This window comes from Clarias gariepinus, chromosome 5 (assembly GCF_024256425.1).
Source record: "Clarias gariepinus isolate MV-2021 ecotype Netherlands chromosome 5, CGAR_prim_01v2, whole genome shotgun sequence".
Classification (NCBI taxonomy): Eukaryota; Metazoa; Chordata; class Actinopteri; order Siluriformes; family Clariidae; genus Clarias; species Clarias gariepinus.
In genome coordinates this window covers 11,859,476-11,875,276 of record NC_071104.1, presented here as the reverse complement: position 1 = coordinate 11,875,276, position 15,801 = coordinate 11,859,476, and the positions used below count along the sequence as shown (strand labels likewise).

Genomic DNA, 15,801 nt, shown 5'->3' with positions numbered 1-15,801 from the left:
TCTATGTTGTTTATTATAATGGAGTGGGTAATATACCGGTACACTGAAAGAGCAGGACACCACATTTAACATGTGCTGGAAGAGCAAATAGTGAAAGCTTCCCGAGAGGATTATGTTACAGGTCCAGAATATCCAATCTACCCTTAAGCTTTATCATGTAATCTGTATTGGTTGGCATAAATATATAGTACATCTTTCTACATCCGGTCTGGTTTCCCAAATTAATTTAGAGCAATTTTCTAAACACACATTTCTGCAAGGGCAATAATTCAGAATATGCAAGTCATTTGTTACACCATCATATTTGTTATGACTTTACCCAAAGTGGTGATTCAACATAAGTCCTAAGACAATAGTGTAGGAACCTTGTTGACCATGTTGCTGCATAAAGTCCCCAGAAACAGGAAATAGGCAGGTGACACAATAAGTGGATTTCTAATATATACTGTATCTCTCATTACAATCGTGGGTGAGATATTTTTTGGGGAAAGGGGTCAAGCCTAAGAATTTGAGTGACTTTGACAAGGAAGAGTGGTGGGCTGGTTTACTATCCTTAAAAAATAATAAATAATAAATACACTGTTTATATGTACAGTATATATACCTATATACATATATATATATATATATATATATATATATATATATATATATATAGAGAGAGAGAGAGAGAGAGAGAGAGGTTGACTAACACTATTCCAGATCTTGAATATAGATAAGTATTGTGAAAAAGTATAAATGTGTTATCTTCAATTAAAAATAAAATGTAACAAAATGCTTAAAAAAAAAAAAAAAAACTAAGGGTAAAAAACAAAGCTTTATAGTCTTGGATCGTTTAACCAAATCTTTTTATTATTATTATTCATAAACTTTGTGAAATAACTACACCATAGATTTCGTAAACACGACCTATGATTTCGTTCTTATTATAAAATTTCACAAACAGAAGAATGAAATGGGAGGTTTTCAGAAACATGTGCTGTCTCTTTAAGAGATTTGTGAAAATCTCGCGAGAAAAGGTGGAAGTGCCGTGAAAGTGTCAGTGTATTGATACTGTCTTCATTTTCCGCTTTCCATGACTGCTTTCCGGATTTATTTTGTTTGCTGCGTATAAAGATTAAAAACTGCAGAACCGTCCAATACAGTTTCCTGTGTACTGCACTGCATAGCCTCTATGGGAGTCACGTGACAAAAGAACAAACGACTCAGGACCGAAAAGACTTAAAGGTAACGACTCATTTATGTTTTCTGCATATAACATACTGCGGTTTTGCGATGCTTTGCGCATGCGCGCCCAATAGAAAATGAACGAATCACTCTCCGAGACTATTCGTTCATCTGAGTCATGTTAAAGATACGTTCAAAAAGAACGAATCGTTCATGAACGACCCATCACTATTGCACACTCCCTGGTTGAGAGACTCCTGTATGCTATTCCAGTAAAGTATTTATAGTACAGGTTAAGCATAGAGCAAAAATGCACTTAAAATGCAGTCACATTACCACTTACATTATTCTGTAACTGTTTTGCTTATATGTATAGAAAAAGAACTAAATGTTTCCAAACTAAAACGCGTGTGAATGATCAAGAGTGGTTAATAAATAGTTGGTGAGTGATAAACTCACACCAGTTACACCAGTCTCCACTATAATCAATGAAATGTGATAATATTCAACACAGTCTGTTTTTGGCATCTATTCTTTCTGACTCACTCACTCACTCACTCATCTTCTATACTGCTTTATTCTGTATTCAGGGTCGCGGGGCCTGGAGCCTATCCCAGGAGGCTTAGGGCATGAGGCAGGGTACACCCTAGACAGGGTAGTAATCCATCGCAGGGCACACACACATACACACTCACATACCCATTCACACACTATGGGCAATTTGAGAACATCAATTAACCTTACCTACATGTCTTTGGAATGTGGGAGGAAACCAGAGTACCGGGAGGAAACTCACCAAGCACGGGGAGAACATGCAAACTTCATGCACACAGAGACGGGAATCGGATTGGGACCCTGGATGTGCAAGGTGACAGTGCTAACTCTATTCTTTCTCTTTCTTTTTTTTTTTTAAGTGAATGATCAACCGGACTGTAAGCAGGGACAAAAGCTTAAACACTTGCTGAGTCACTCTTGAAGAGAAAATTAACTGAGAGTTAGACTGCCATGGCCCACAGGCTGTTTGAGGAGAAACACCATGCATCAATTTACCAAAAATATCGCATAAATCCACCTGATAGTGTTATGGAGCTCATTCTGGAGTACCTAAACAAAAAGGTAGGATAGTTATTCAATCATGCAGTCATTCATTTCTGTAATACTACCTTAGTTGCTGTAACACTATAAAGTTTTGGCTTCTTGGTTCAACACCATACCTAATTGAGCTTATACGCTTATGTTGGATGAAAAGCACTAGCTAAAGCTAAGGTAATGTAAACATTATTAAAACATTTGGAAGTATTTTGAAGTAATAAAAGATTATACTCTAATGTTACAAATATTTTTATAAAATTGTGCAAACATGGTGTAATTACAGTAGGCCTACTGAACTAAATGCGAAGTTAACACTGGATTTGTTTATTAGACAAAATGCAAGACTTTGAACTTATAAATCTCTACCTTATAGTCTTGTACTTTTAAAGTATTAAAGCAAGATTTGGCCATCAAAAAAGCCAATTAAGTTAATTTCCTACTGTTTTAAATTCATCTATTATAATGTAAATAATTCATGCTATATAAATGACATATATTTGCTCAGCTTAATTGATCATTAATAACTGTGAATGAATAAATATAAATGCAGTCTGTTTGGTAGAAAGGACCTCCTTGTGAGCTTGCTGTGGACCTGGGCTGTGGGACGGGACAGAACACTCGGCTTTTGGCCCCTCACTTCCAAAAAGTAGTGGGCATTGATGTCAGTGAGTCCCAGGTGGAGGAAGCCAGGGCAGTGCCAGGGTTTGCCAATGTCACCTACAGGTTTGCCACAAAGCGTTTTCTCTTTCTCTGTGTGTGTTTGTGTAAAACATTTTATTTGAGATGATGCATTGTGCACTAAAAAATAATTTTAAATTGTAAGGACAATATGATCTCAGCTTTTTAAAATTAAATTTAAAGAACAGTTGTAAGAACACACTCATGTTGCCATCAAACAAGCAATTAGATAAAAAAATAAGATTTTTACAGACCGATTAAATATTAGAAAAAGTAGTATCAGCTCAAATATGCACATTCTTGCAGGAAAACATCATTTCAGTTTTTTCAGTCAGGTTTCAGGCCCCATAATAGTACAGAAACTTTACTAGTTACGATCACAAATGACTTGTTTTTAGCTTCGGACCAAGGCTGCATCTTAATACTAGTCTTACTTGATCTTAGTGCTGCATTCAACACTATAGATTATAATATTCTCATAGATCGCTTACAAAATCACGTAGGTATTTAGGGACAGGCATTAAAATGGTTTAGATCATACCTGTCTGATCAATACCATTTTGTAGATCTAAATAGAGAACCGTCTGGTGTAATGCCAGTGAAATATGGGGTTCCACAAGGGTCAGTTTTAGGACTCCTGCTGTTATCAATATACATGCTTCCCTTGGGTAACATCATTAGAAGACATGGGATTAGTTGCCATTCTTATGCTGATGATACCCAATTATATATCTAAACTAAGCCAGACAAAATACCTAAGTTGTCTAGACTAACTGAGTGTGTCCAGGACATAAAAGATTGGATGACCAATAACTTTATTTTATTAAATTCAGATAAGACTGAGATTTTACTTATTGGCCCAAAAGCCACTACACAACAGCTTTCACAATTCAGCCTGCGTTTAGAAGGATGTACTATTACTACCAGCTCGACAGTAAAAGACTTGGGCATAATATTAGACAGTAACTTGTCCTTTGAAAATCATATTTCCAATATCACAAAAACAGCCTTTTTCCATCTTAGAAATATTGCCAAGTTTAGAAGCATCTTATCCGTATCTGATGCAGAAAAGCTAGTTCATGCATTCACAACCTCCAGACTGAACTATTGTAATGCATTACTGGGTGGTTGTCCTGCATCCTCAATAAACAAGCTTCAGTTAGTCCAAAATGCAGCTGCCAGGGTTCTCAATAGATCCAGAAAATATGATCATATAACCCCAATATTATTACCCCTGCACTGGCTACCTGTTCAGTTTGGAATAATTAAAAAATAGTGTTACTTACATACCAGGCTTTAAATAGTTTAGCTCCTACATACATAACCAGTCTTCTAAAACGCTACAATCCACCACGTTCCACCCATCCCGAGGCATCTGGAGATTGTGCCGGCTTAAGTAGACAAAGGCCAACCCTGTGAGGTTCCTGAGGCATCCAGAGAAGGACCAGCTCCAGCTGGATTCTGCTTTATGATGGTTGGAGCTACACTTCCTGAGGCATCCAGAGAAGGACCAGCTCCAGCTGGATTCTGCTTTATGATGGTTGGAGCTACACATGCTGCTCCTGTGCTTCCAGTGATCCAGACCCCATCTGCCCTTTGCACCTACTGACTTGTCCCTATGCAGAACCAGACTTCATGTTAATTTAAAGAACTTCTGTTATATTGAACTTTCACCTGGATAACACACATGATGTTATATCATTTCTATCTGTTATCACCCAAATGAGTATGGGTTCCCTGATTGAGTCTGGTTCCTCTCAAGGTTTCTTTCTATTGCCATATCAGGGAGTTTTTCACTGTCGCTGTCACCCTTGGCTTACTCATCAGAGACATTTCATTCATCATTCATTCATCTCATTATTATTTAGACACTTTTTTTCTCACACATACACACTTCCAAAAATTTACTTAAAAAAAATGTATTTTATTTTTGTGAAGCTGCTTTAAGACAATGACCATTGTTAAAAGCACTATATAAATTTAATTGAATTAAGAAAGTGTGAATGATAATGGAGAGTTGTTGACATTGTGCTTATCACAGGTCAGGTCCAGCAGAGGTGCTGCCATTTCCTGATGGTTCTGTGGATTTACTGACTGCAGCATCTGCAGCTCACTGGTTTGATACTGAACCATTCCTTAAGGAGGCAGCACGTGTGTTGAAGCCTCATGGGTGTATTGCTCTTCTGGGTTACACTGATGACTTTAATCTGTATTATGGATCCTGTAGTGACAAACTGAACAACATTTGTGCAGAGGTGAGAACTATAAGGACAAAACAAAAAGGTTTGTAAAAAAACTGGTGATGCCATTTGGACAGGAACATCCCATCGGACTCCTAAGGAATAGGAACAATGATATGGTTTCTGAGCAGAGAGGCTTCAATTTGCTTCAATCAGCATAGAAGCAAAGCTCTGTTCTTATGTCAGATTAAATTTTAAGGATTTTAAAAATTTCATAATATATGGCCAAAAGTATATGACCTGACTATTACACCCATATATGATCCATCCCTAAACTGTTGCCACAAAGTTCAAAGACTTTTCTTTGTATAATGAAGCTTTAGAATTTCCTTTTACTAATACTGTGGGGCCCAAAAATGTTCCAGCATGAAAATTTCTCTGTAAGGTCCTTGGATACATTTTTAAGGGTTTTAGAATGTAAGAACTTGTATTACGTTTCCAATGCACTGACCTCAAACTGACTGAAAACCTTTGGGGATAATTAAAACAATGAGTGCACAACAGGCTTCCCCAGTCCTTCTCCATTAACATCAGTGCCTGACCTAACTAATGCTCATGTGACTGAATGATCTCAAATCTCCATAGTCACACTCCAAAAGTGGAAAGTCTACTGAAAAGACTGAAACTTACTATAGCAGCAGTTTGAGATTAAATCAGGAATGGGATGTTCAGAAAGCGTGTGGGTGTAATGGTCAGAGTGTACTGCAGATGACTTTTATTCTACTGTATGTTTACTTTTTTGTACAATGGTATTTTTTGTTTGTTTTTCACTAGGTAAAGAAGGTTATCAAACCTTATTCTAGTTCTCGGGCGGTAATAGCCAATAGAAGACTGCAAGCTTTATTTGAAGCAATACCCTTCGCCGACAAAGAAAGGTATATGCAAATGACAATCTGTATAAACCATTTCATGACATAGCATCAATCCATGGATTTGAGTAGTTGTTGAGTCATTCATTAGCATCATGAAAAGATTTTGGTGCAAGTCACCTTGTTAATCAGGTCAGTCTGGCTCTCAGCCATTCTGGTTTCTGTTTGGTCAGAATGAAAACCTACAGTACAGCAACACCAACCCATTGCGGATAGGATAAGATACCCCTGCTTTATACAATTGCTTACAGCTTTCGGGGATTGGATTAATTTTTCTGAACTTGAGGTTGCCCCTTGGCTGCCCCAGCACTTTCCCAAACCAAAAAGCTATTGTAATTTTGTTCAACACTGTGGGCATTTTAAATGATCCTGTTTAATCAGTGCTATTAATTGAAAAATTTCTCAATCAGCTCGGAAGGATTGCTTCTGAGTATCATGGCACAGTTGTAACACTAGGCCGTTGTTATTACACAGTTTAGGAATAGATATTTACAAACTGCAGGAACAAAGGAGCTCTGTATAGGTGTAATTCCTACAAGTGGTCCAAGTCATGTTGTGTGATACTCTATTAAGGTTCATTAGTAACACAATGCATGCTGTATTTCTTTAACAAAGACTATTTATTTATTTATTTGTAGATTGTGGGATTTGTTTGTATATTTATAAATTAATTACTCATAATTTACAAGGTTGTAGGTAGAGAGTAAGTGTTGGTCTATTAGTGTCTCATTCATACTTTGCATTGCATGTTGCCAACAGTAATGTATATTAAAATCTATACTACATCCAAGTTATACATCCTATGTTTGTTTAATAACATTGTTTTAACTTGTAAACTGACTTTCTTTTGAAAGGATTGAAAGAATTCCACTGAAGATGGAGATGACGGTTGCAGGTGTAGTCGGCTTTGTGGAGACTTTCTCTTCCTGTCAGACCTACTTTAGGACAAATCCTCAAGAAGCAACTGCTCTTTTAGAGTCAATGATGACACGGTAATCAGTGTATTCTTAGTTCATAATAATTTTGCAGTATTATATACTGTAGATAACATGGTAAGAGAAGCTAATTTGTCTTGACGATGTTTTACGATTTATGTGTACTGTACAAAAGACAAAAAAAACACATCATTTTGTGCTAAATAACGAAACTGGACAAATTATATTAGTATTAGGGGGATAAACTCCTTCGAGATGTGGTATTATGGGCTAATAATCAACTTTGCAGTGGCAATACATTATGCTACTGAAGTACCTTCAGTCTATTATGTAGCATTATATATTTGCTATAATATGATAATAGGACATTTCACAACATTTAAATGCATGTGCAAACAGATGAAAGGTACAGCATTGTGTTCTCTGTTAAATATAGTTGTTTGATTAATTGCTATTGTTACAATTATTGTTTTCCAAAGTAAATAGCATACAGATAAAACACCATCACACCACCTTACTGTTAATTATTTTCCTATAAAATCATGCCTTGATATACTTTCCATATTATCATCTTATGTGATTACATGCTTTAAAGTAAGTGTATTATTATGAAAGACATTTTTGCATTGTGTTTATATATACAAACACATATTTAACACATTCAACCTCCATTCTGTTTCAGGCTTCTAGAGGAAATGGGCGTCTCATCACCTGAGACTAACTTAGAGTTCACTACTGACTTCTATTGTGTGCTGGCATGTAAACCACAGTGAAGAGAAGCGCTCTGATTTAAACGAAGACTAACATGAAGGCTAACAGAACATTATTCATCCATATTTTATTGTTTGTAATGATCACATTGGTGCACTATTAAATGGATCAAATTATTGTTATTTGTAGAAATCTACCACGTGTTAGCACAGAGATTTTTAAAACATAGTAAGTTGTTTCTAGATGTAGATTCAAAAGCTAAAAGCTAATAAAGTCTTTATTTTACATTTGTGATTTGAGTTTCTTTTACAGTCTGTCATGATATCAGCCCCAGCACATACAGTGTATCCGGAAAGTATTCACAGCGCATCACTTTTTCCACATTTTGTTATGTCACAGACTTATTCTAAAATAGATTAAATTTATTTTTTCCTCAGAATTCTACACACAACGTCCCATAATGACAACGTGAAAAAAGTTTACTTGAGATTTTTGCAAATTTATTAAAAATAAAAAAATTGAGAAAGCACATGTACATAAGTATTTGCACCTAAAGAACTCTCAGACCATGAGAAACTAAATTCTCAGATCTGATGAGACTCTCTGGCCACTCTACCATATAGGCCTGATTGGTAGATTGCGCAGAGATAATTGTCCCCCTGAAAGGTTCTCCTCTCTCTACAGAGGACCTCTGGAGCTCTGAAGGAGTGACCATCAGGTTCTTGGTCACCTCCCTGAATAAGGTCCTTCTCCCCCGATCGCTCAGTTTAGATGGCCAGCCAGCTCTAGGAAGAATCCTGGTGGGTTTGAACTTTTTCCAGTTATGGATGATGGAGGCCACTGTGCTCATTGTGACCATCAAAGCAACAGAAATTTTTCTGTAACCTTACCCAGATTTGTGCCTCGAGACAATCCTGTCTCTGAGGTCTACAGACAATTCCTTTGACTACATGCTTGGTTATATAGACAGGTGTGTGCCTTTGCAAATCGTGTCCAATCAACTGAATTTACCAGAGGTGGACACCAATTAAGCTGCAGAAACATCTCAAGGATGATCGGGAAACAGGATGCGCCTGAGCTCAATTTTGAGCTTCATGGCAAGGGCTGTGAATACTTATGTACATGTGCTTTCAATTTTTTTTTATTTTTAATAAATTTGCGAAATTCTCAATAAACCTTTTTCATGTTGTCATTATGGAGTGTTGTCTGTAGAATTCAGAAAAAAAAAATTTTTTAATTCATTTTAGAATGAGGTTGTGACATAACAAAATGTGGGAAAGTGATGCGCTGTGTCCCTGGTGGGCAAGCCACGGGCGACAGTGGCAAGGAAAAACTCCCTGAGAGGAAACCTTAAGAGGAACCAGGCTCAACAGGGAACCCATCCTCATTTGGGTGAAACAGAAAGCAGGAATTGATCTGCATTTATGCAGTGCATTAGGTGGCAGGCAGTTCAGCTATAACAGGTGATGTTAATTGATGTAAATATGGAGTCCAGGTAGTTATTGGGGACAATTGCAATCTTGAACTATAGAGCAACCGCAGCCAAGTCAAGTCCTCAGAGAAACAGCTGTCAACACCAGTTGAGGCCAGAACCGTCTTTATGGTAGAGTGAAACCATCCCCAGATGCCAGACGCATTCCAAAGAGACACACGGGGCATCCATGCAACGAAATCTCCAACCAGAAGCGGGGCACTAGGATGGGTCAGACAGGTCCGGAGGACAGAGGGAGTCTGGATCACCGGCAGCACAGGAACGACATGTGTAGCTCGACAGAGAGAAGGAAGAGAGAGAGGGGGAGATAGGAAAGAGAAAAGGGGAGAGCAGAAGGGGAGAGATAACAGATATGGTTGCAGTCACATAATGTATAATGTGAATGTATATTTAGTGTAGAGTGCAAGCAGAGACTACGGTAGGACTAACTATAACAGCATAACTTAAAGGGGAGAGCCAGAAGGAAACACAGACATGAGGACTCCCTAAGATGTAAAGCAAACAATCACCTCACCATCAACAAACCTGAGTGATCAGTGAGAGTGGGAAGGACAGCATCTTAACATACCAGTTCACCTAATACTCTACGTCCATGAGTCCCCCAGATCTGCTCCTTTACCAAAGGCAAATCTATTTATAAAAATGCTTAATTGAATAAATAGGTTTTTAGTCTGGACTTAAACACTGAGACTGTGTCTGAGTCCCAAACATTATTTAGAAGACTATTCCATAATTTTGGGACTTTGTAAGAAAAAGTAGGCGTCCTTTGTTCGTAGTAGGCGTGGCGGATCGTAAGACACTAGCACTTCGCTCAGATACTGCGGCGCTGAGTAGTATTTTAAAATCAATGCAAAATTTCACGGGGAGCCAATGAAGTGAAGATAAGATAGGTGTGATGTGCTCGTATCTTCTGGTTCTAGTGAGGACTCTCGCTGCTGCATTCCAGACTAACTGAAGCTTGTTTATGCACCTAGTTGAACAACCAGACAGTAAGGCATTACAATAGTCCAACCTAAAGGTGATAAAAGCATGAACTAGTTTTTCTGCATCGTTTAGCAACAGTATATTTCTTATCTTGGCAATATTTCTGAGGTGAAAAAATGCTATTCTGGTAATATTATCTACATGTGCTTCAAATGAAGGGCTGGAATCTATAATCACACCGAGGTATTTTACTGTTGTACTCGATGGAACAGAAAAGCCATCTAAAGTTACAGTGTGATCTAAAATCTTACTTCTAGCTGAATGCGGTCCCATGACTAGAACTTCTGTCGTATCAGGATTAAGCAGAAGGAAGTTAATTAGCATCCAATCTTTTATGTCCTGCAAACATTGCTCAACTTTAGTAATCTGGTTTATGTCATTTGGTTTTGCTGAGACATATAACTATGTGTCGTCAGCATAACAATGAAAACTAATAAAACATGTTTACAGATTATTTTGCCTAGAGGAAGCATGTATAGGGCAAAAAGCAGTGGGCCTAAGACTGAACCTTGTGGAACACCAAACTCCCCTAGAGAACATGCAGAATAATCACCATTTAATTCTACATACTGATAACGCTCGGAAATTAGAACGTAAATGGCGTCAAACTAAATTACTAGTATTTCAAATAGCATGGAAGGAGAGCATCCTGAACTATAGAAAAGCTCTTAGTGTAGCTAGATCAACATATCTCTCCACTCTTATAGAAGAAAATAAAAATAATCCTAGATTCTTATTTAATGCTGTAGCCAAATTAACCAGAAATAAGACCACTGCAGAAATCTCCACAACAACATCATGCAATAGTGAGGACTTCATGAACTTTTTTAATAATAAAATTGTAAATATTAGGCATAAAATTGAGGTTTTGAAACCGAACAATGTAATTGATGCAGATGTTAATCTAGCCATGTCAGACCAGAACCTAGAATACTTTACTCCCCTTGAAGAGAATGAACTAATTTCACTCATCTCTTCTTCAAATTCATCAACCTGTATATTAGATCCTGTACCGACACATTTTCTTAAACAGATAGTACCAGCAATAATAGAACCCCTGTTGAGAATAATTAATTCTTCACTCAGCATTGGATATGTTCCAAAATCTTTTAAATTAGCAGTTATCAAACCAATAATTAAGAAACCTGACCTCGACCCCTGTCAGCTGTCCAGTTACAGACCAATATCAAACCTCCCCTTTATCTCTAAGATCCTGGAAAAGATAGTAGCGGAGCAGCTATGCTCATATATACATAGGAATGGCATACATGAACTGTATCAGTCAGGATTTAGGCCTCATCACAGTACAGAGACAGCGCTCGTTAAAGTAGTAAATGACATTCTATTGGCCTCTGATCAGGGTTGTGTAACTATGCTTGTATTACTTGACCTCAGTGCAGCTTTTGACACTGTTGATCACGCTATTTACATGCTTCCTCTGGGCAACATAATCCGTAAGCATGGTATTAGTTTTCATTGTTATGCTGATGATACACAGTTATATGTCTCAGCAAAACCTGACGAGAAAAAACAGCTTACTAAAATTGAGCAATGTGTGCAGGACATAAGAAATTGGATGCTAACTAACTTCCTTCTGCTAAATCCGGATAAGACAGAAGTTTTAGTCATAGGACCGCATACAGCTAGGAGTAAAATTTTAGATCATACCGTAACTTTAGATGGCCTTTCTGTTCCATCAAATGCAACAGTGAAAGACCTTGGTGTGATTATTGATTCCAGCCTTTCATTTGAAGCACATGTAGATAATATTACCAGGATAGCATTCTTTCACCTCAGAAATATTGCCAGAATAAGAAATTTATTGTCGCTAAACGACGCAGAAAAACTAGTTCATGCTTTTATCACCTCTAGGTTGGACTATTGTAATGCCTTACTGTCTGGTTGTTCAGCTAGATGCATAAATAAGCTTCAGCTAGTCCAGAATGCAGCAGCGAGAGTCCTCACCAGAACCAGAAGATATGAGCACATCACCCCTATCTTATCTTCACTCCATTGGCTCCCTGTGAAATTTCGCATTGATTTTAAAATACTACTCTTGACATATAAAGCATTAAATGGTCTCGCGCCGCAGTACCTGAGCGAACTGCTAGTGTCTTACGATCCGCCACGCCTACTTCGATCAAAGGATGCAGGCTGCTTGTCAGTACCGCGTATTATGAAAAATACAGCTGGGGGCAGAGCTTTTTCTTACAAAGCCCCAAAGTTATGGAATAGTCTTCCAAATAGTGTTCGGGACTCAGACACAGTCTCAGTGTTTAAGTCCAGGCTAAAAACCTATTTATTTAGCCGAGCATTTTTATAAATAGATTTGCCATAGGTAAAGGAGCAGATCTGGGGGACTCATGGACGTAGAGTATTATGGTGAACTGGTATGTTTGGATGCTGTCTTCCTCACTCTCATTGATCACTCAGGTTTGCTGACGGTGAGGGGATTGTTTGCTTTACATGTCAGGAAGCCCTCATGTTTGTGTTTCCTTCTGGCTCTCCCTTTTAGTTATGCTGTCATAGTTAGTCCTGCCGGAGTCTCTGCTTGCACGCTACAGTTAATATACATTCACATTATACATTGTGTGACTGTGACCATACCTAACTGCCATCTCTCCTCTTCTTCTCTTTCCCCCCCTCTTTCTTTTTCCTCTCTCCTCCTGTCCCCCCCTTTCACTCTTTCTCTCTCTCTCTGTCGAGCTACACATGTCGTTCCTGAGCTGCCAGTGATCCAGACTCCCTCTGCCCTCCGGACCTGTCTGACCCATCCTGGTGCCCCGCTTCTGGCTGAAGATCTCGTCACATGGATGCCCCGTGTGTCTCTCTGGGATGCGTCTGGTGTCTGGGAATGATTCTCTCTACCTAGAAAATGGTTCTGGCCTTGACTGGTGTTGGCAACTGTTTCTCTGGGGACTTGACAGTTCGATAGTTCATGACTGGAACTTCTTACAAGTCTACCTGGGTCTTCAATAACTACCTGGACTCCATATTAACATCAATTAACATCAGCTATTATAGCTGAACTGCCTCCCACCCTACACACTGTATAAATGCAGATCATTTACTGCCTTTTGTTTCACCCAAATGAGGATGGGTTCCCTGTTGAGTCTGGTTCCTCTCAAGGTTTCTTCCTCTTACCATCTCAGGGAGTTTTTCCTTGCCACTGTCGCCCTCGGCTTGCTCACCAGGGACAAACTGACCATTTTGATTCATACAAATTCACATTTCATACAAACCTAAATAATTCTTTTGACTATGTAAAGCTGCTTTGCGGCAATGAAAATTGCTAAAAGCGCTATACAAATAAAATTGAATTGAATTGAATTGAATTGAATAACGATCGGTCAAATAGGATCTGAGCCAGGAGAGGGCTGTACCCTTAATTCCCACTACATTTTCTAATCTGTGAAGAAGAATCCCATGATCAATGGTGTCAAACGCTGCACTGAGGTTGAGTAAAACAAGCATACTGTAGTTACACAACCCTGATCAGAGGCCAATAGGAGGTCATTTACTGCTGTAACGGGTGCTGTTTCTGAGCTGTGATAAGGCCTAAATCCTGACTAATACAGGTAATGTATGCTATTTCTATGTAGATATAAGCATAGCTGCTCCGCTACTATCTTTTCAAGCATCTTAGAGATGAACGGGAGGTTTGATATTGGCCTGTAATTGGACAGCTGACAGAGGTCGAGGTCAGGTTTCTTAATAATCGGTTTAATTACTGCTAGGTTTTGGAACATACCCAATGCTGAGTGAAGAATTAATTATTCTCAACAGGGGTTCTGTTATTGCTGGTACTATCTGTTTAAGAAAATGTGTCGGCATAGAATCTAATATACAAGTTGATGAATTTGCAGAAGAGATGTAAAATTTGTTCATTCTCTTCAAGGGGAGAAAAGTATTCTAGGTTCCAATTTGACATAGTTAGTTTAATATCTGCATCAATTGCATTGTCCGGTTTCAAAACCTCAATTTTATGTCTGATATTTAAAATTGTATTATTTAAAAAGTTCATAAAGGTCCTCACTATTGTACGATGTGGTATTGTACGTGGAGATTTCTGAAGTGGTCTTATTTCTAGTTAATTTGGCTACGGTATTAAATAATAACGTTGACTTTAAATATTCAGTCGCTTGATCGAGTTCTGTGGGATCAGACGGTAATCCAATCAAAGTTGTTAACTCTGGGAGATTACTGATAAAACTCAGTGTGGTATAGAGACCTGCACTCCTGCGGGAGTACCGCGGGACCCAGCGCACGGAGTGTGGCGCGGGACAAGATTTGATGGGTGAATGCGGGTGCGGGCAGTAAGGTCCTCATGTATGTGCGGGTTGCGGGAGAAGAAAATTAACCGCGGGACTCCCGCAAAATGGAATCATCTAAAAATTAATTTATTGAAAACAAATACTATAGTATTTATCTACTGCACAAAAGCAACAAGAACAACTAAATTAAAATAAAAACTATTTACAGGCGCAAGGTCAGCACTTATTTTTATTTATTGAGAAATAAGGATAACTTATGTTCAATGTTTGGACATTGCTGAAGGCAAAAAAGCCTAACGTTCTAAAGCAGTATTAGGCCAAATGCTTTTCTGTTTGACCCCTTGAGAAATCAACGTTTATTATTATTTTGTTTCATTGCAAGATTATTAGCCTATTTATAACAGTTCTGAGTGTATTTCTCTGTTCTGAAAAGCTCCTCGTTCATGTCTATGTTCATCATTCCATTTAATCAAACTCAAATAAAACAAAACATATTTATTTCCCGTTTTTTTTTTATATACAGTAGACTAAAAAGGGAAGCAATTGAAACAAATAACAGAGTAGCGGAAAGAAGCAGTAAAAATAAAACTACTTACTGTATATGTTTACCTGCGGGATTTTTGCGGGCGGGAGCGGGACAAAACTTGAATACTGTGGGCGGGAGCGAGAGAAAATAATATATATTTTTGCGGGAGCGGGCGGGAGCAGGACAGAATCTTGCGGGAGTGGGCGGGAGCGGGACGGAAAAATCTGTCTCGCACAGGTCTCTAGTGTGGTATTTGATGTGAATGTACGACTAGTACGGTAGCGTGGTGCTGCGCATACATTATCACTATAACACACTTTAATTGAGACAAGATAGTGATCTGATATAACTTCAGACAGTGGAGTTGCGAATAAATTTCTTATGGATAATCTGAAGAATAAAATCTAAAGTGTGACCTGCTTTATGAGTGGGTCCTACTACACACCGATTTACTCTTACTGAGTCCAGTATGGACATAAATGCTCTACGCAAAGGGTCTTCTGGATTCTCAAAATGAATATTAAAATCTTCAGCAATTAACGCCTTGTCTACAGAAACGACTAGGTTTGAGAGGAAACCTGCAAATTCACAAAGAAATTTAGAATACGGCCCTGGAGGTCTGTAAATGACGTGTGTACGGGCATGTTATTCCACAAGTTCTGAAGCGTATCTTTCTTATTGAACTAGTTTACTGACGATTTGGACGTCCATGAATTCTTTGTCGTTTATTTTTTTACGTCAAATGTTCAACACTTCTTACAGTTTTCTTGCATAAATCCACTATGGTTACAACAACTTGTTTGCTGTATCTTATTAAGTTATATATATATATA

At 38.2% G+C, this 15,801-nt stretch overlaps 1 protein-coding gene across 1 annotated transcript; it reads left to right on the top strand.

Moving 5' to 3' along the window:
- The first annotated feature begins 1,031 nt into the window (after nt 1-1,031).
- On the top strand, nt 1,032-7,977 carry LOC128523863 (uncharacterized protein YafE-like). Its single transcript, XM_053496014.1, has 7 exons — nt 1,032-1,227; nt 2,082-2,283; nt 2,822-2,982; nt 4,979-5,192; nt 5,952-6,052; nt 6,901-7,038; nt 7,664-7,977. The coding sequence occupies exons 2-7, from the start codon at nt 2,173-2,175 to the stop codon at nt 7,752-7,754; spliced, it is 816 nt and encodes a 271-aa protein (XP_053351989.1). The 5' UTR covers nt 1,032-1,227; nt 2,082-2,172; the 3' UTR covers nt 7,755-7,977.
- The last annotated feature ends 7,824 nt before the right edge of the window (nt 7,978-15,801 follow it).

What these genes read in the sequence shown, in the direction of transcription:
- LOC128523863 (XM_053496014.1), top strand. Translation starts at nt 2,173, where the DNA reads ATGGCCCACAGGCTGTTTGAGGAGAAACACCATGCATCAATTTACCAA. An exon ending in TGGAGTACCTAAACAAAAAG is followed by an intron (nt 2,284 to 2,821) that starts GTAGGATAGTTA and finishes TCTGTTTGGTAG; the next exon opens with AAAGGACCTCCTTGTGAGCT. An exon ending in TTAGAGTCAATGATGACACG is followed by an intron (nt 7,039 to 7,663) that starts GTAATCAGTGTA and finishes ATTCTGTTTCAG; the next exon opens with GCTTCTAGAGGAAATGGGCG.